The sequence below is a fragment of the Hyalella azteca genome, unplaced genomic scaffold (assembly GCF_000764305.2).
Source record: "Hyalella azteca isolate HAZT.00-mixed unplaced genomic scaffold, Hazt_2.0.2 contig654, whole genome shotgun sequence".
In the NCBI taxonomy this organism is placed as follows: Eukaryota; Metazoa; Arthropoda; class Malacostraca; order Amphipoda; family Hyalellidae; genus Hyalella; species Hyalella azteca.
Genome location: NW_025930993.1, coordinates 54,360 through 75,050, shown reverse-complemented (window position 1 = coordinate 75,050; position 20,691 = coordinate 54,360). Strand labels below are relative to the sequence as shown.

At 37.0% G+C, this 20,691-nt stretch overlaps 1 protein-coding gene across 1 annotated transcript in view; it reads left to right on the top strand.

Annotated features, from left to right (window-relative positions):
* Positions 1 to 20,691, top strand: part of LOC108674601 — a 37,576-nt gene that overhangs the window by 11,976 nt on the left and 4,909 nt on the right. The window contains exons 7-15 of the mRNA XM_047880547.1: positions 81 to 1,362; positions 1,585 to 1,639; positions 7,271 to 7,541; positions 7,857 to 8,047; positions 8,804 to 8,926; positions 9,789 to 9,875; positions 10,773 to 10,810; positions 10,970 to 11,606; positions 19,756 to 19,866. Coding sequence (XP_047736503.1) covers positions 81 to 1,362; positions 1,585 to 1,639; positions 7,271 to 7,541; positions 7,857 to 8,047; positions 8,804 to 8,926; positions 9,789 to 9,875; positions 10,773 to 10,810; positions 10,970 to 11,606; positions 19,756 to 19,866 — 2,795 coding nt within the window. The remainder of the gene's footprint in view (positions 1 to 80; positions 1,363 to 1,584; positions 1,640 to 7,270; positions 7,542 to 7,856; positions 8,048 to 8,803; positions 8,927 to 9,788; positions 9,876 to 10,772; positions 10,811 to 10,969; positions 11,607 to 19,755; positions 19,867 to 20,691) is intronic.

Sequence of the window (20,691 nt, the reverse complement as noted above, 5' to 3'; positions counted from 1 at the left end):
TTGGTACTACTGTTCAACATCTGATAAATTTCCCAGAAATATTGTCTTTGGCTAATAATCTCTATTTTTTGTCTGTGCAGAGAAAAACTGGAGCTAAGTCAAAAGAGAAATACCACCAATACTTCGAAGCCTGAAGCTGCTTCTACGCTGACCGTTCCAAATGAGAAAATTTTTACTTCCTGCAGTGCTCAAAAGTTACCCGTTCTCTCAGAGACTCCAGAACAAACTTCGATACATAGTAGCGAGTCGTCAACTCGTGCTGGGGTGACTGAGCCATTGCCTAACGATGACAAGAACCCTGCAACATTCCCACAGGCTCATAGCATTTTTGGTACACGAGCCGGTGTGGAAAAACAAGGACAACCATCTACATCACCTTGCATTAAAAAAGTATCTGGTGAATTACCTCTGGTTTCCCGGGAGATATTAAAACATGCTCCTAATTTTGTTGAATCGGAAGAAGCATCCAAAACATGTCCAGAAACGGAAATATCTCGTCTTGTGAAAAGAGAAGAACTATTTTCTCCTGACGTGGCTCAAAAAGATACACCGCAAAGCTTTGAAGCAACTGAGACATTTTTGGCTGACTCAAACCGTCAGAAAGAGTCTAATACTCACATTAAAGACGAATTACCATCCCGCGATAGTGAAGGAACGTCAATGCAGCCTTCCACTGGAAATAAACTAGAGCTCCAATCCATGGTAAATAAAAAACCTAAAACTTCATCTGTTGTGCAAGAAGCGTTCAAACCTCGTAATGAAAATGAGTCGAGATTGCAGTCTAGTGTGGATGACAAAGCAGACAAGACAACGCGAGATAATTCGCTTGACATCCCTAATAATGACCGTGACGTTGATCCAACTTCACGGCGTTCTATAAGCTTGATGCTCAGTGACTTCTTAGCAGAAGAAAATAAACAGATTCCTAAGAACAAAGACGCGAGTGTTGAGTCGCAACCGCAGTGTACTCAAGATCCTAAGGAGGACACGAGTCAATCAATTTCTTCATCAACCCAAGCACTAGACGTTGTCGAAAATTCTTCCTTGAGCTTGAATAAAAATCGGGATACAAAAATCACCTCGGTATCATGTCCCAGCAACAATAAACTGGGTACAGAAAAGCTTCCAAACAGACATGAGGAAACAGAAGCCGAAATAAATCCTCTATCCAAGTCTGGAAGATTATCTACTGTAGGAATCTTATCGCGTCTTAGCCAGAGCTTCGGTGGCCAACTTGGTAAGTTGTCGACCGTTGGACCGGGCGTGAGCTCGTCAAAGCGAAAGGCAAACTCGACTAATTTGATGCTTGAGAACACAGAACTGCATCAAGGTGACGGCAGCAAAGACGATTTGACTCCTAAGGTGAGACTCAATGTAGTTTAAGAAATCCGTAAAAATTATGTAAAGGCCCAGCCTTGATATCCATTCTCAGTAGATAATTGAATTCTAATCTTGTACCGCAAATTACTACACGTTGAAGTGATATTATCACTGAGGGAACATTCGAATTACTTATACCGTATGTCAGTTCTAATTGTGGCTCAGGTGGTTAATAGTTTTTAATATGGTATTTGCATTCACCAGGAAATGGACATTGCTGAGAGCGACAACGGAGAGGATGATAACGGCCATGAAGAAGGTGAGACTGAAGGTGTTAAAAAGGCAGGTGGCGTTAAAAAGACTAACTTATCTTCTGAAAAGTTTGACAGGTTAGACCATGACCGCATTGAGGGCAACGTCTAATTTGAAAAACTCGTACTCTTGGAACTTCAGGAAAACTATTTTATTCAAGTGTTCGAATTGTCCTGAAACTTGTGATTTATTTGTGTGGTTTGAACTTTGAACTGATTCTACTGTCGATTAATCAGGATTATGTTGACTTGATTCATCATTTGTACGATGGTGTGTGGCAGACATCGGTTTACAAGTGTTTTTCGAAAAGAAAGATTTATGATATTCCATGAAAGATTCTCCCAAAAATGCCATCCCCTGCCTATGAATATTGCCACAATTTTATGCCTATTGTCAACTTTTGTGCACTAGAACACACCACGACTATAATAATGCTGGAAGCTTTTGCTGTCAGAATAAAATTCACCCATCCATAGCCTCTCGCATCCAATAATGAACCAATATTTATAACTAATGAGTTTACCAGCTACATTTTAGCGGAAAGAAGAAATTATAGCGTGCCCATGATTTTCTTTTTAGCGCATTTTCTCATTTATGGAAAAAAATGCCCTATTGTCCTCGTCATGTCCGTCCGTCTGTCCGTGACACGTTTTCGTCGACGAGAATATGCGCTCTCTGTCACTCACTGCAGTGAGTACTGAGCTATATTTTTTCTTTATATTGATTGCCTTTCCCTTACAGTGCCTGAGAACCTCACCGCTGCTGTGCCGCATGCGTCCAAGTCTTTGGAGAATCAAGGCTCAACTTCCGTTGGTTCTTCTCTCCCTTCCAAGAAAGCTCGAACTGAGACTTCTTCAAACTCCCTGTCTTCCTCCGCCTTCGAAACTGGGAGTCCTCTCTTCCCCTCTGCCGTGTCATTGCTTCAATCGGTCAAGGATAACAAATTCCCGACTGCTAATAGTGAGGCGGCTCTGGTGCAAATGTCTCTCCTCTCTGAAACTCCTCTTTCCAAGTGAGTAAATCATATTGTTTAAAGGAAACTCGTGTTTATAATTTGTTGAAAAATCGATTGTGTTGACACTTTAGTTACAAGATGTATGAAAAAGATGAATTTTATTGCGATTTTGATGAATTTTATTGCAAAAATTTATAAAAATTTGTTGAAAGATCGATTGTGTTGACACTTTAGTTACAAGATGAATGAAAAAGATGAATTTTATTGCGATTTTGATGAATTTTATTGCAAAAATTTACATTATTTCAAATCCCAGACAAATTTTCGCTGGAACCTTAGCCTATGCCAAGTTTTTATCTTATTCCTGCCACAGGAAAAAGAAGATTCAAGATGCATCAAAGTTGCCACGTGAAGACTTCCCTGTAGTGGAGGTGACTGGAGACGATGTGCCCGTGTACCTGAGCAACATCAGAGTCAGCATGGGCTTCATGCTCCTCAAACGCGTCCTAGAGGCCTGCGCCCNAGTGGGCCTCGGTGACAATCAATGGCAATCGTATACAAGGTTCACGATGTTCGTCTTGGTTCTCACAACTATCTTCTTCGTCGCAGCCACTTTACACTGGCGTCAACGATACGTCCGACTGCCTCTAACACCGCGACGGGACTAACTCGCGGTCGGCCCGCTCTCTCTCTTAAATACTCCGCCGGTCTCGCGCAAGCGCTCTAGCTAGGCGGTTCGAGCTCCTCCCTCGAAATCCCGAATTTATGTCTAATCATCAATCCCTAATTTTATGTAAAATTTATTCCTATTCCTATTCCTAATCACGCGTCTAGACATTAATTTGCATATAGAAGTATATTCACAATTGTTCATGCCCACGGCCGTTTGTGTATAATGCAACTAGGAAAGGGACTTTTTCAACATTAATTTTTAGTTTCATTAGTTGAAAATTATACTGAAGTTTAATGAGCGTGCCTTAATTATTTCTTTTCCTGTCGAGATCGTCCTTCCCGATCATTTTCCAATGTTACACTTAATTCTTCATCTTAGTTACTTTATTTACATTTGCCGTAAATTCCGTTCAAATGTTTTCATTTACATCACAATGGACAAAATCGCTCTCAACGTATTATTGTTTCTTTTGGCAAGCAGCTTTGTGGAATAATTTACTCTAGGTTTCCCTTGCCAATAAGCATTATATAAAAATGGCTGTAAGTTCTCTCTGCCCAGTAGGTTAATTGAAAAATTGCTGTGGGTTTCCATTGTCAAACAACTTTATATTAAAAAATTGGTGCTGCTCTCCTTTGCCAAACTGCTTCATTTAAAAAATTGGTGCTGCTCTCCTTTGCCAAACTGCTTCACTTAAAAAATCGCTGCTACTTTCCTTTGCCAAACAGCTTTACATAAAAAATTTCTGCTGCTTTCCTAAGCCAAACAGTTTCATATAAAAAATAGCTGCTGCTTTCCTTTGCCAAACTTCTTTATATAAAAAATAGCTGCTGGTTTTTTTTCGGCCAAACAGCTTAAAAAATCTCTGTAGGTTCCTAATAACCGCCGTTTGCTGTGCAGGCTTCGTAGCGACCGTGGTGTGGACGAACAAGGATCGCTTGCTCAGCTTCCTGAAAGTGCTGTCTTGTCTCATCATCAACGCCGCCCGCCTCTCTGTCCACTGCCCTGCACGTTCGACAAGCTTGTTATTATTATCAAATAACTTCGATCGATCAACGCAAAAAAATATTAGGTGTATATCCTAATAAAATTATTCTATTCACTTTTATAAAGTATTAAGGACAGGATATTTCTCATTTTTTCTATTTTCTCGCGCTTTATTCCGTATGCTTATTATACAATATATTTTATCAGTTATTACACAGATGTAAACTTTATTTTAGTCTTTCTTCCAGGATACCAATGGTTTGAAACTAATTTTCAATTGCGGAAAAATTATAACTAATTTTCATTTGCTGAAAAATTAATAAATTTGTTGTTTTCACTCAGGATCACCAGACTTTTTCTTCCACGAGTCGTGGGAAGATGTTTACGTCACTGGGCTGGAGAAGTCCTTCCTGTACCTCGCGGGTGCCATCAGGAACCTGTTCAGGGTGCGCGGCTACTCTAAACGTGAGTCCTGCGTATACATTTGCCTTGTGTTGTAGATATTAAATTATATAACACGTCTTATGACATGATGGTACAATAGCAATAATCTCGTGGATAGCGGCTACTCTAAACGTGAGTCCTGCGTATATATTTGCCTTGTGTTGTAGATATGAAGTTTGGTATCACGTCCGGGCAGGGTGGTCCAGTGGTTACAGTTCAGAGTCCATACTTTCAAAACTCGCTAAGTGAACGTAAGTGCTTACGCTCTATTTTCTTGTCTATGATTGATGTATTTTGCTTGAAAAGCCGTCAATGATTGGCCGATGAACTTACGATCTCTTAACTTTTTTTTGAAAGTATGGGCCCAGAGTACCAAGATTGGAGCAGAGAGGCGCGGGTTCGATCCCAGCTCTGTGCGCCAGTTTCTGGTCAGAATCGGCGAGGAGGCCGGGCGGGTAAGCACAGCAGAATTGTAGCAGTGAGTTGAGAGTTCGAGACCGCAACAAGCGGTGAATGTTCTGCGATGTTATGAATCGGCGACAGGCCTACGGCCTACTAAACGCTGAAACCGCTACCGCTATCTATAACATGACGGTACATAAGCTATAGTCTCGTCGATAAAATCACGCTGAAAGTATGGTAATCTCATTGATGACATGATGGTGAACATATGAGCTCCACATCAATAACATGACGGTGAACATGCAATTATTTTATCAATAAAACTACGCTGACAATATGATGAATTTGGCACCAACAATATGATGAATAATCTTACTATATAATCTGAATAATATAACTAATAAAAGTGTCTATGTCGTGGTCGCGGATTTATCAAAAATGCCATAGCTCTTTACGTGTTTTATGTGTTTTTTTATGCGTTTGTGATCAGTTCATGATTGCTTGTTGAGCCTTACATAGTCTTTTCTGCACAACTTTTCAGTAACATTATTTGCATTCACTAGATTTATTGAACAGAATTTCTCCAAGGCTAAAATTCAGTAATTTTGTCGATATTTAACGCTCCTAGTCCTGAAATTTGCTTCTTGTTCGTACTGAAATGACCCGACAAATGCATGGACTCCAGCATTGTAGTAAAGTTCTGTTTATTGGAATTTCGGTCATTTTATTATAATTGGCTAACGTAACGTTTTTTACTGCACATAATCAATAAGAGTGAGTTGAGATTGAGTAAAATTCTGGTACACAGGAGAGTGGCATTTTAAAAATTGATGAGTGCGAGTTTTTTGTTTAGATAAATTATTGATGACATGTTGTTTATGTTATTTAATTACTGGCGACGTGTTGTTTATGTTATTAATTATTGATGACTTATCGTTTATGAATTAAATCAATAATGGCGTGTCGTTAATCCAATTAATACTAATGACGTATTGTTAATCCAATTAATACTGATGACGTATTGTTAATCCAATTAAATCACTAATGACGTATTGTTAATCCAATTAAATTACTAATGACGTATTGTTAATCCAATTAAATTTCTGTTGCCGTATTGTTAATCCAATTAAATCACTAATGACGTTTTGTTTATGGAATTAAATTATTGATGAAGTGTCGTTTACTTAACTAAATTATTGATGACTTGTCGTTTACTTAATTAAATTACTGACGACGTATCGTTTATTGAATTAATTACTGATGACGTATCGTTTATTTAATTAAATTACTGACGACGTGCCGTTTACTGAATTAAATTACTGATAACGTTGTTTACGGAATTAAATAAGTGATGACGTGTCGTTTACTGTATTAATTTCTAATGACGTAGATTCATTACAGACTGCGGCAGCCAGCCTCGGCCACCGCGCGTCGTGTTCGTGACGCCGTCAGAGAAGGTGGCGCAGCGCGCTCGTCTGCTCGTCGTGTCCCTGGCTCTTCGTCACGAGCTGCTCGTCGCTCCTGTCAACTCTGGTGAGGACATCGTCTCTCTGTCAACGTCTCTCTGTCTTGTTAACACTCTCTGTCAACGTCTCTCTGTCTTGTTAACACTCTCTGTCAACGTCTCTACCGCTGCAAGTTCAATACAACGTCTCTCTCTTCGCTGATGAGGTCTCACAGGGTTAAATTTCTGCTATTTCTCTATTGAAAATAATGCCCAATAAACAATGTTGGTAAGAAAATTAACTCGTAATCAGCGTGGTTTCGTCTTCATTTACCGGGCATGTGTCGTTGAAGTTCAGAGCAAGGTCCGCCTCGGTCTGCTTCGGTCCGCTCCGGTTCGGTCTGGTCCGCTCTGGTCCGCTCTGGTCCGCCTCGGTTCGCTCTGGTCCGCCTCGGTTCGCTCTGGTCCGCCTCGGTCCGCTCTGGTCAGCCTCGGTCCGATCTGGTCCGCCTCGGTCCGCTCTGGTCAGCTTGCACTAGAACACACCACGACTATAATAATGCTGGAAGCTTTTGCTGTCAGAATAAAATTCACCCATCCATAGCCTCTCGCATCCAATAATGAACTACTATTCATAAATCATGAATGTACCACCTTCATTTTATCGGAAAGAAAAAATTATAGCGTGTTTAATTTTTTATATTTTTTCGTTACATTGAGTGCCTTTCCTTTACAGTGCCTGAGAACCTCACCGTTGCTGTGCCACATGCATGCAAGTCTTTGGAGATGCAAGGCTCTACTCCCGTTGGTTCTTCTCTCCCTTCCAAGAAAGCTCGAACTGAGACTTCTACAAACTCCCTGTCTTCCTCCGCCTTCGAAACTGGGAGCCCACTCTTCCCCTCTGCCGTGTCACTGCTTCAATCGGTCAAGGATAACAAATTCCCGACTGCTAATAGTGAGGCGGCTCTGGTGCAAATGTCTCTCCTCTCTGAAACTCCTCTTTCCAAGTGAGTAAATCATATTGTTTAAAGGAAACTCGTGTTTATAATTTGTTGAAAAATCGATTGTGTTGACACTTTAGTTACAAGATGTATGAAAAAGATGAATTTTATTGCGATTTTGATGAATTTTATTGCAAAAATTTATAAAAATTTGTTGAAAGATCGATTGTGTTGACACTTTAGTTACAAGATGAATGAAAAAGATGAATTTTATTGCGATTTTGATGAATTTTATTGCAAAAATTTACATTATTTCAAATCCCAGACAAATTTTCGCTGGAACCTTAGCCTATGCCAAGTTTTTTCTTATTCCTGCTTCAGGAAAAAAAAGATTCAAGATGCATCAAAGTTGCCACGTGAAGACTTCCCTGTAGTGGAGGTGACTGGAGACGATGTGCCCGTGTACCTGAGCAACATCAGGGTCAGCATGGGCTTCATGCTCCTCAAACGCGTCCTAGAGGCCTGCGCCCCTCTCAAGAACATTAAACTCGAGACCAATAAGCATGGAGAAGGTGCGCTCTTATCATTATTTAATTCTTTCTTTTGTTATTCTTTTAATTATCATTCTTTCTTTCTTTTAATTATCATGCTCCTCAAACGCGTGCTCGAGGCCTGCGCTCCTCTCAAGAGCATTAAACTCGAGACCAACAAGCATGGAGAAGGTGCACTTTTTTCATTCTTTAATGCAGGTTTCATTGAAGGCCAGAGAGTATCTTATTATTCTATCTAGAAATTAATTCGCGTATAGATATTAATTTGCATTTAGAAGTATATTCACAATTGTTCATGCCTACGGCCGTTTGTGCATAGTGCAGCTAGGAAAGTGTATTTTTCAACATTAATTTTTAGGTTCATTAGTTGATGATTAAATTGAAGTTTAATGAGGCTTACCTGAATTATTTCCTTTCCTGTCGAGATCATCTTTCCCGATCATTTTCCGTGTTACACCTATGCACTATCTTCATTGCTTTATTTGCATTTGTCGTAAATTCCGTTCAAATGTTGCCATTTACATCACAATGGACGAAATCGCTCTCGACGTATTATTGTTTCTTTTCGCAAGCAGCTTTATCAAATAATTTACTGCACGTTTCCTTTGCCAATAAGCTATATATAAAAATCTCTATAGGTTCTCTTTGCCCAGTAGGTTCATCAATGCTGCTTTCCTTTGACAAAAAGTTTTTATAAAAAATCGCTGCCGGTTTTTTCTGCCAAACTTTATATAAAAAATTGCTGTAGCTTTCTAATAACCGCCGTTTGCTGTGCAGGCTTCGTAGCGACCGTGGTGTGGACGAACAAGGATCGCCTGCTCAGCTTCCTGAAGGTGCTGTCTTGCCTCATCATCAACGCCGCCCGCCTCTCTGTCCACTGCCCCGGCTACGTCTTGCCAGGTGAGATGGACAACTTCTCGAGTCTTTTTAGCGCATTTTCTCATTTATGGAAAAAATGCACTATTCTACTCGCCATGTCCGTCCGTCCGTCTGTTTGTCTGTTCGTGACTTCACGTTTTCGTCGACGAAAAAATGCGCTCTCTGTCACTCACTGCAGTGAGTACTGAGTTATATTTTTTTCAACTTATCGTTATAACTTAAGTCTTAACTTGTCGTTATAATAAAAATTGCTACGAATTCGTAAATTTATCAGCTAATGGTCAATGGCTATACTAGCTAAACCCTCCAATCACAGACAAGAAAGCGGCCATTACGTGTACTAAACCCCCTTTATCTTTCTCTAGAGCTATCAATTATGTTGAACCAAACAACCATACGTTAGTTATGGAGCTAAACGTGTTCACACTAACCAAACTTTGATACGTTTGTCTTAAAAATGAAACTTGTCATTAAATCGATTTTGGTCAAGTCCCTATGTTGTCTTGAAATTAGTTTGAGTTAATTTTGCATCAATTTTTTTATATATTTATATGTACTATACATTTGGAACACGATAACAACAGTGGCACCATAATCGGTTTCGAATGGTAATTCCTGCCAAAAAAATGACTGTTTTAGGCTTTTAGCCATAATAATAACTTGCTATTATTGAAATTTTCTCGTTGGCTTGTTTCTGCCTTTGTCGGTCTTCCTTTATTTCAGTTATACCACTGCCTAATGATGCAAAAAATAAGAAAATTAACTTTTTATTTAATTAATAAAAAAACATGTTTATGAATTTATTGTTTACAAACCATTTATGAATGATAGATCACCTACTGTTGTGATAATAAATAAATTAACATGAAATGTTTACGTGCAGCTGTCATAGAGCTCTCAATGGAGGAGCTCGTAATCAAGTATCGTATCAACAGGATTCTCACTGACGCCAACAAAATCGTTGACTGGGGTATGTCTTTAATGAATTAATAATTAATAATAATAATTAATAATAATTTTAAAATTATTAATAATAATTTAATTAGAATCTCAGCGGCTGCCCTGAGATTCTCACGGACGCCAACAAAATCGTTGACTGGGGTATGTCTTTAATGAATTAATAATTAATAATAATAATTAATAATAATTTTAAAATTATTAATAATAATTTAATTAGAATCTCAGCGGCTGCCCTGAGATTCTCACGGACGCCAACAAAATCGTTGACTGGGGTATATCTTTTTCCATTGATTGCTCATACACTGTACGTAACGAAATTGTTTAGTTTTCTATATCTCTTCCAGTAATTGTTCCAATGCTATAAAAATTGTTGACGATATTATGTGTTTTCGTTGATTGTAGAACGTTCAGTTTCAATGTCTGCAACTGATTGCACCTATACTTTAACATGTTGTTTAGTTTGCTATATCTCTTCTAATAATTGTTCTAATGCTATAAAAATTGTTGACGATATTATGTATTTTCCGTTGATTGTAGAACGTTCAGCTTCATCGTCAGAAACTGATTGCGCCTACTCTGTAAAAAGTTGATTATTTTGCTGTAACTCTTCCATTAATTGTTAACTTGCTCTAAAAATCGTTGACGATATTATGAGTTTTCCGTTCGTCATAGACTGTTCAGCATCATCGTCAGAAAAGCTTGCTTTGAATTCTCCAGAAAGGTGGCAGCGGTGTAGATCTCTTCGTATATGTATTTAAATGATGTGACAAGTCAAGTGGCACGCTGTCCTTTATCTCTTGCAAAAATTAGAAGTTGTTTTTATCCATCCAGATTGATAATAAATGTCAATAAGAAGTATCTTTTAGGTTATTGCTGCAATTCATTCCAACTTTCATCTTTTTTTCAGTTTCCATAAAAGATTCTAAAGCCGACGAACTGAAAAAGGTATGTTCAAGTTCTATTAGAGAAATTGCTTTATTTTCAATAAGACTGTCATTTCTTGCTTATTAACTGCAATTTAGATGTTCTGGGACTGATTTCAATAATATTTTTTCTGTATTATTTCACAAAAATGGCTTTTTATAATTTATGAATTTTTTCCAGCTCCTGAACCAAGATGACAAAAGTGCGGAAGGCTCGGGTCCTAAGAAACCCAACATCGATGTCGATCAGAACAAATCTGTAGGGAATCAGCAGGATAAGTCGAGTGAGGAGGATAAGGACAAACCTGCAAAGCGGACAAGGAGCAAGTCTCCCAATACTAAAAGAGACAGGTCGCCTAAGCGAAGTCGTAATATGTCACCTGTACGACGGCGAAGCAGATCTCGAGATCGACAAGGACGCTGGTCTCGGGATCGCCGAAGGAGTAGATCTCGGGATCGGCATTCAAGAAGATCTAAAGATCGGAGAAGAAGCAGATCTAGGGATCAAAGGCGTAGCAGATCTAGGGATCAACGGAGAAGCAGGTCGCCTGATGCAGGCAGAAGCCGATCTCGCGATCTTCGTAGAAGTAGATCCCCGGTACGTGATTCATCTTCTGTTGTTAAGAGCAGCAAGTCTCCTACGAACCAAGCCCCGACCATGGCAGATGCCGTCAAGGTTATGAGTCTTGGCGACGTTGACGTGACAGGACACAACCTCATCGTGACGTGTGGAGACAAAGTTCTGACGAAGCTCTTCGTCTCAGAGCTTCACAAGGTCTTTAAAGGAACCAAAGCGCCTCAGCTGCGCACTGGGGTTGGTGAGTCATATCAAGACCGAAAAAAGTCTACGGGATTTGCAACCACACAATCAAGTATCTTTTGCACTGTGGGAGTTTCCGAGGCATTTACAACAATAATTTTCCTACTTATCTTGTGTTTACAAAAATTGATGTTTTTGTATTGATTTTTTTTTTGTGCCGTCATCTTTCTAAGATGATATATGTGATGATGTCTGATTTGTAAACTTTGTGCTTCGCAATTTCTATTCTGAGTGGAAAATTCCGTTTTTTCTTTAGACGATTAGTTTTTAACAAAATTTTATCTGCCGGACCATTATCTTTAATAACTAATTTAATTTAATTGGTGTTTTAATTGCTTGAAACGAAAATATTACAGCTTGCTTTATCAAACGTTCATTTCTTGTTTTTTCATCTATTATCATTTGAGGCTAATGAACATTTTTGGGAGGCCAAAGACTAGAACAGTTTAACTTGTACTCTAAACTTATCTCGTAATCCGTGTACAGAACGAATCATTTAGAATTAAACTCATTTTAGAAAATAAAGGGTGATTAAATATTAATAAACTATATTATTACTAATAATTAAATTAATAGTTAGTGATTAAATTAAATAATTCATGCGATTAAATATTAATTAACTATATTATTATGGTAATTAAATGAATGGTTAGTGACTAAATCAAATAATTCATGTGATTAAATATTAATGAACTATATTATTATAGTAATTAAATTAATTTGATTTTTTCGGAAAAATTGATAGAAAACGTGAAATTCATAGAAAACGGACAAAATAGGGGGTCCTGTAGAAATCTATCTCCTCCTAGGGTTTTCAAGCCACAACATAGAGACGCATATCATTCGATGCGTGAAGACCATCCCAATCGAGTAACGAAGCCCGATTTTTGATTTTTGCCTTAGTTTCTCTTTTACACGCATTTTTTCATTTTTTCTCATTTATAGTAATAGTAATTTATCTAATTTATAGTAATAGTAATTGTCTCTAATTTATAGTAATAGTAATTGTACTACTTAATTACAATTATTCATTATCAATAATTGAGTAATATTTAATGATCAGGGGGGGAAGTTGTGAAAAAAGTAATTGATAGTAATTGTCCTAATTAAGTAACAATTATTCATTATCAATAATTAAGTGATAAGTAATAAATACAGGGAGAAAGTTGTGAAAAAAGTAATAAATAGTAATTGTATTAATTAATTAACGATTATTCATTATCAATAATTAATAACGGGGGGATTTTAAAATCCAAAAGGATTTCAATAGTTTATGTGTATTGGTTGTGTAAGCCCTGGTTGGTTGTGTAAGTCGAGGTAAGGCGATTGTTGGAGCCCGATATAAGATTTCAAAATAATTGAATAGTTTATGTGTATTGATTGTATAATTGTTGGTTGCAGATTTGGCTCGCAGCAAGGTGCCGGAGCACCATCTCACCCCCTACATGCCGCAGCTCGAGACCTGCACTCACGACTACGACAACCGCGCGGCCGCCCTCATCAGCGAGACCATCAGCAAGGGTTAGTTCTATAATAAGATATTTTTGAATGATATTAGGTATTCTGCTCTAGAATAATATTGTGTTTTAACGTTCAATTATGGTTAAATTTTCTTCTTGTCTTGAGACCATCAGCAAGTGTTAGTTCTATAATATGCTATTTTTAATTGACATTATTTTGCTCTAGAATAATTATTGTGTTTTGTTTTAACGTTGATTTAGCGTTTAATTATGCTTTAATTTTCTTCTCGTCTTGGTGCAGGTTCATTTGCAAAATCTAAACTTGTGTTTCAATTCTTTCCTTCTCTTTCCCTGTTATTTCTGTTTCGTAATTCTTTGTTCTTATATACTTTAAATTTTTCAACAGATCATTTCACACTAATTAAACTTCATTGATGTGCAGGCTTGGACGTATTTTGGTACAGAACTGAGAAATGCACAGTGCGTAACTGCCCGCGCATGCGCTGTGCGAGCTACCATGACGCACAAGAGCGGCGGAGGGACATTAATGGCTTGGACGTTTTTTGGTACAGAACTGAGAAATGCACAGTGCGTAACTGCCCGCGCATGCGCTGTGCGAGCTACCATGACGCACAAGAGCGGCGCAGGGATATTAAAAAACACTTCTACCGGTATTTAAGAACTAATAACTAGTGTTTCTTGTTCTTATTTGCTTGAAATTGGTAATCGATTGCTTTTAATTGATACTTGCACTATTTATCTGGGTTTTAACCGCAACCGTATGTATTTTTGTATTTCTCTTGATTGTACTCGCATTCATTAAGCTTTGAACTGATGATGGAGCTGGTGCCCGAAATATTTTCAATTAAATTATTGTGAATTAATCTGCAATTTTCTTTGCTTTTTGATTCTAGTTTAAATACGCATAACGGTACCTATATCTAGTTCGTGATTGGTGGTTTATCTTAAAAAATGTCATCACTTATTTGTTTATCTTATAAATTCGTCACTTATTCGTTTATCTTAAAAATTCATCAGTTAATTATTCGTTTATCTTAGAAAGTTGTCAGTTATTTGTTTATCTTAAAAAGTCGTCAATTATTTGTTTATCTTAAAAAATTGTCAGTTATTCGTTTATCTTATAAAGTCATCAGTTATTCGTTTTTCTTAAAAAGGCATCAGTTATTCGTTCATCTTATAAAGGCATCAGTTATTCGTTTATCTTAAAAATTCATCAGTTAATTATTCGTTTATCTTATAAAGTCATCAGTTATTCGTTTTTCTTAAAAAGTCGTTAGTTATTTGTTTATTTTAAAAAGTCATTAGTTCTTCGTTGGTGGCTATGGAAAGCACGTACTTACATATTTTAGAACCTAGCCACTGGTTGCTGAGAACTCCTGTAAAGATGAGATGACAAATGAAACAAGAACTGAGCTTTGGTTTGACAGTCGTAGTGATGTCAAGTCCACTTACGTTGGTTTTGTTGCGGTTCGCTTCAACAATCAAAAAACTCACAAGCAATCAACACTTTATCCGTGGCCTGGATAAAGTGTTGGTGATGGATGGAACTACCCTCTGAAAAATTTAAACTTCACACAAATTTGTATGGGTTAGCCTTACCTAGTTTTGTCCCACAAATGAACGTAATCAGTGCTACATAAAGAAAGTGTCACTTAAACAATATAACCCATTGATTATTCTGCGTCTTTTCTCAGTTTGCCCTTACCCTCGTGTACGTAGATTTATGCCATGTAATGAAAACGGTCAGTTTACCGGTGACTGATGAACAGACTGTGGTCAGTCTGCCCTGCAATATTAATTGAATATTTTGTCTGCCTTGTCTAAGATGAACACATGACCTACCTACACTCATCGATGATCATCTCGTGGTCACTCCAATTTGGAGAAATGAAGTCTCCGTGTTGAATTTAACCCTTAATTCTTAATTCATTTGCGTGCAAATGAAGGAAAATGAAAGACTGCTGCCATGGATTCAGCAAATATTCCTGCATTGTTTATTTTAATGCACAGAGTCGAAATGTGCAAGACTGCCACTCTAGGGCTGCCTCGGATGTAAACTTTATTATTGCATTTATTTATGTGCCTAGAGAGGAAATGTGCTAGACTGCCTCAGATATAAACTTTCATACTGTATTCATTTATGTGCCTAGAGAGGAAATTTGCAAGACTGCCTCATATTTAAACTTTAATACTGTATTTATTTGCGTTTTCATAGAGAGGAAATGTGCAAGGCTATCTTGGATGTAAACTTTAATATTGTATTTATTTTTATGCATAGAGAGGAAATGTGCAATACTGCCAGCCTGGGGTTACCGTGTCCCCTACGCATGGCGTGCCGCTACGCACACACCCCAGACGAGGTGCAGCTTCATCCCAAAAACTTCCTACGCAACGTCTGCACCCTGCCCGCCGTGGCTGGTGTCTGCTCCAGCACTGACTTCTGTCGCAACTCTCATCCTGGTAACTTAACTTTTAACTCAACTTAACATCCTGGTAACAACTCTCATCCTGGTAACTTAACTTAACTTAACCCTCATCCTGGTAACTTAAACTTATAACTGCCCGCCGTCGCTGGCTTGTGCTCCAGCACAGACTTCTGTCGCAACTCTCATCCTGGTAACTTAACTTAACTTAACTTAACTTAACATCTTGGTAACAACTCTCATCCTGGTAACTTAACTTAACTTAACTTAACATCTTGGTAACAACTCTCATCCTGGTAACTTAACTTAACTTTTAACTTAACTTAACATCCTGGTAACAACTCTCATCCTGGTAACTTAACTTTTAACTTAACTTAACATCCTGGTAACAACTCTCATCCTGGTTAATTATAATGGCAATTTGGGTTATTGTAATATACGTAATTATAATATAATATAATTACCATGATAAGTAATTATAATGGTAATTTTATTATGGTAATCATTGTTAATGCGTTCTAGCACCGAGTTTTACTGTTATTCCCATCCAAGTTTGTTTCAGACGCCCAAATGACTCGATTTTGTGCGAACAAAATTTATTTACGGATTACCTTCAAGTGTTTATTATGGTAATTATGCTAGCCATCCATATTGCTTGGACCGCGGATTTGTTAAGATGATTTGTAGTTGCAGAGCGCCGTGTTCACGGGTTTGAACACGGCGTTCAAGACCGTTCATATATGTGACCGTTGGTCTCAGCTTCGTGGCCACTTTGTTATTGCAAGTCTTGTTATTAAAATTTTATGCATGTCTTGTTATTAAGACGTTATGCAGGTCTTGTTATTATTAAGACTTCCTTAACTTGCGCCTGCTAAAGACTTAACGTCCATGCAAGCATCTCTAGCCCGAGTGTTTTCTAGACAGTCATATCATTTTCGTCTTTCTGAGACAGGAGTGCTGTTTAAAGATCCTTAGAAGCTTCAGCACGTTCGACAAGCTTGTTATTATTATCAAATAACTTCGATCGATTTTCGTCTTTCTTAGACAGGAGTGTTGTTTAAAGATCCTTACAAGCTTCCGCACGTTCGACAAGCTTGTTATTATTATCAAATAACTTCGATCGATAAACGTAAAAAAAATTAGGTGTATATCCTAATAACATTATTCTATTCACTTTTATAAGGTATCAAGTACCGAAAATTTCTTAATTTTTCTATTTTCTCGCGATTTATTCCGTGTGCTTATTAAACAATATATTTTATAAATTATACCACAGATATAAACTTTATTTTAGTCTTTCTTCCAGGATACCAATGGTTTGATACTAATTTTCATTTGCTGAAAAATCTGTAAATTTGTTGTTTATACGCAGGATCACCAGACTTTTTCTTTCACGAGTCCTGGGAAGATGTTTACGTCACTGGTCTGGAGAAGTCCTTCCTGTACCTCGCGGGTGCCATCAGGAATCTGTTCAGGGTGCGCGGCTACTCTAAACGTGAGTCCTGCGTATATATTTGCCTTGTGTAGCAGATATGAAATTTAGTATCACGTCCGGGCAGGGTGACCCAGTGGTTACAGTTCAGAGTACCAAGATTGGAGCAGAGAGGCACGGGTTCGATCCCAGCTCTGTGCGCCAGTTTCTGGTCAGAATCGGCGAGGAGGCCGGGCGGTTAAGCACAGCAGAATTGTAGCAGTGAGTTGCTAGTTCGAGACTGCAACAAGCGGTGAATGTTCTGCGATGATGAGAATCGGCGACAGGAATACGGCCTAATAAACGCTGAAACCGCTACCGCTATTTATAACATGACGTAAATTAGCGATAACATGTAAATAGCGATATAACATGTAAATTAGCGATAATCTCGTGGATAAAATCACGCTGAAAGTATGGTAATCTCATTGATGACATGATGGTGAACATATGAGCTCCACATCAATAACATGACGGTGAACATGCAATTATTTTATCAATAAAACTACGCTGACAATATGATGAATTTTGCACCAACAATATGATGAATAATCTTACGGTATAATCTGAATAATATAAAGAATATAAGTGTCTATGTCGTGGTCGCGGACTTGTCAAAAATGTCATTACTCTCTACATGTTTTATGTGTTTTTTTATGTGTTTGTGATCAGTTCATGATTGCTTATTGAACCTTACATAGTCTTTTCTGCACAACTTTTTCAGCGACATTCTTTGCATGCCCTAAATTTATTGAGCGGAACTGATACTCTCAGAGGCTAAAATTGAGTAATTTTGTTGATATTTGACGCTCCTAGTCCTGAAATTTGCTTCTTGTTTGCACTGAAATGACCCGACAAATGCATGGACTCCGGCATTGTAGTAAAGTTCTGTTTATTGGAATTTCGGTCATCTTATTATAATTGGCTAACATAACGTTTTTTACTGCACATAATCAATAAGAGGGAGTTGAGATTGAGTAAAATTCTGGTACACAGGAGCGTGGCATTTTAAAAATTGTACGTGTACGAGTTTTTTGTTTAGATAAATACTTGATGACGTGTTGTTTATGTTATTTAATTACTGACGACGTGTTGTTTATGTTATTTAATTAATGATGACGTATTGTTTATGTTATTTAATTACTGACGACGTGTTGTTTGTTATTTAATTACTGACGACGTGTTGTTTATATTATTAATTATTGATGACTTATCGTTTATGAATTAAATCACTAATGACGTGTCGTTAATCCAATTAAATTACTGATGACATTTTGTTTATGGAATGAAATTATTGATGAAGTGTCGTTTACTTAACTAAATTATTGATGACTTGTCGTTTATTTAATTAAATTACTGACGACGTGTTGTTTATGTAATTAAATTACTGATGACGTGCCGTTTACTTAATTAACACGTAACGGTTAACGGTTAACGGGTAACGGTTAACGGTTACCAGTTAACGGTTAATGGTTAACGGTTAACACGTTGACTACGATTGCTTCATCTTGTACAATTATTTCTTTTTTTTGTACTTTTTTTAAGCAGGGTTGCTAGACGTTCATTTTTCCGGACAAATTCCGTGATTTAGTTTTTCTCAATTGCGTTGGCCGCCTAAAATTTATGATAGGGGTACTTCCTAATTAAATTTTAAATACTGCAAAAAGAAAATACATGGAATTTTTATAGTGGAATCTACAAATAGATTAGTATATCGGCCTTTTGTTATCGGATTTGGCCGATTTTATGCAACCTGAATTATGTACCACTACCTCCTGGAGAAATACATTTCGTGGTACGCATATGTACCAATACGTAGTCAACGTGTTAAATTATTAATGACTTGTCGCTTACTTAATTAAATTACAGACGACATGTCGTTTACTTAATTAAATTACTAACGACATGTCGTTTACTTAATTAAATTACTAACGACATGTCGTTTACTTAATTAAATTACTAACGACATGTCGTTTACTTAATTAATTTACTAACGACGTAGATTCATTGCAGACTGTGGCAGCCAGCCACGGCCACCGCGCGTCGTGTTCGTGACGCCGTCAGAGAAGGTGGCGCAGCGCGCTCGTCTGCTCGTCGTGTCCCTGGCTCTTCGTCACGAGCTGCTCGTCGCTCCTGTCAACTCTGGTGAGGACATCGTCTCTCTGTCAACGTCTCTCTGTCTTGTTANCAAGTATCTTTTGCACTGTGGGAGTTTCCGAGGCATTTACAAAATAATTTTCCTACTACTATTGTGTTTACAAAAAAAAATAAAATTTTTTGTATTGATTTTTTTTGTGTCGTCATCTATCTAAGATGATCTTTGCCATGATGTTTGATTTGGAAACTTTGTGCTTCAAAATTTATATTCTGAGTGAAAAATTCCCTTTTTTTCTTTAGACGATTATTTTTTAACAAAATTTTATCCGTCGAACCATTATCTTTAATTAATTAATTGATTTAATTTAATTGGTGTTTTAATTGCTTGAAACGAGAATATTACTGCTGGCTTCCTTATTCGTTCATTACCTGTATGGGCGCTTAGTCATCTAGTATCCTTCGAGTCCAATGAACATTTTTTGGGTGGCCAAAGACTAGAACAGTTTCACTCCTCCTTTTATCTTATTCTTAGCTTATCTCGTAATCCGTCTACAGAACAAATCGTTTAGAATTATTCTCATTTTAGAACATAAAGTGTGATTAAATATTAATGAACTATATTAATACTACTCATTGAATTAATAGTTTATGACTAAATTAAGTAATTCATGGCAGGTTGGTTGTTCCAAACTGGTAGTGCAGATCTGACAAGGATCTTCCTGCGGCTCGTCAACAACTTACGTCTTCTGGACGCCAGGATAACTGTGCACCTCACCTCGGCCTCTGGTGGGACCTGCAGCGTCTTACGCTTCAATTAGCAATTATTAAGTGATAAATACAGGGAAGAGGCTGTAAAAAAGTAATAAGTATTAATTGTACTAATCAATTACCAATTTTTCATTATCAATAATTAAGTAATAATAACGGGGAGAACGTTGTAAAAAAATCAATAAATAGTAATTGTATCAATTAATTAGCAATTATTCATTAGCAATAATTAAGTAATATTTAATGATCACGAGGAGGAAGTTGTGAAAAAGTAATAAATAGTAATTGTACTAATTAATTACCAATTTTTCATTATCAATAATTGATTGATAAGTAATAAATATGGGAGAAGGTTGTGAAAAAAGTAATAAATAGTAATTGTACTAATTAAGTAACAATTAATCATTATCAATAACTAAGTGATAAGTAATAATTACGGGAAGAAGGTTTTAAAAAAAAGTAATGAATACGGTATTAATTGTACTAATTTATTATTATTAATTCATTAACAATAAATAAGTAATAAATAATAATAACGGGCAGTAGTTTGTAAAAAAACAATAAGTATTCATTGTACTAATTAATTTAACAATTGTATATTATCAATAGTTAGGTAATAAGTAGGTAATAGTAAGAGGGAGAAGATTGTTGAAAAGTAACAATAAAGTATTGTAGGTACTAATCAACTACCAATTTTTCATTATCAATAATCAATGAATATTGATTACCGGTATTAAGTTTAATTTTATTCTTTGCGTCAAAGTAAGTGGTTTTCCTGTATGAATGATCAGTGTCAACTGTACTTAAGAAAATCTTACTCACTTGTCAACTTGGCTCTGTATT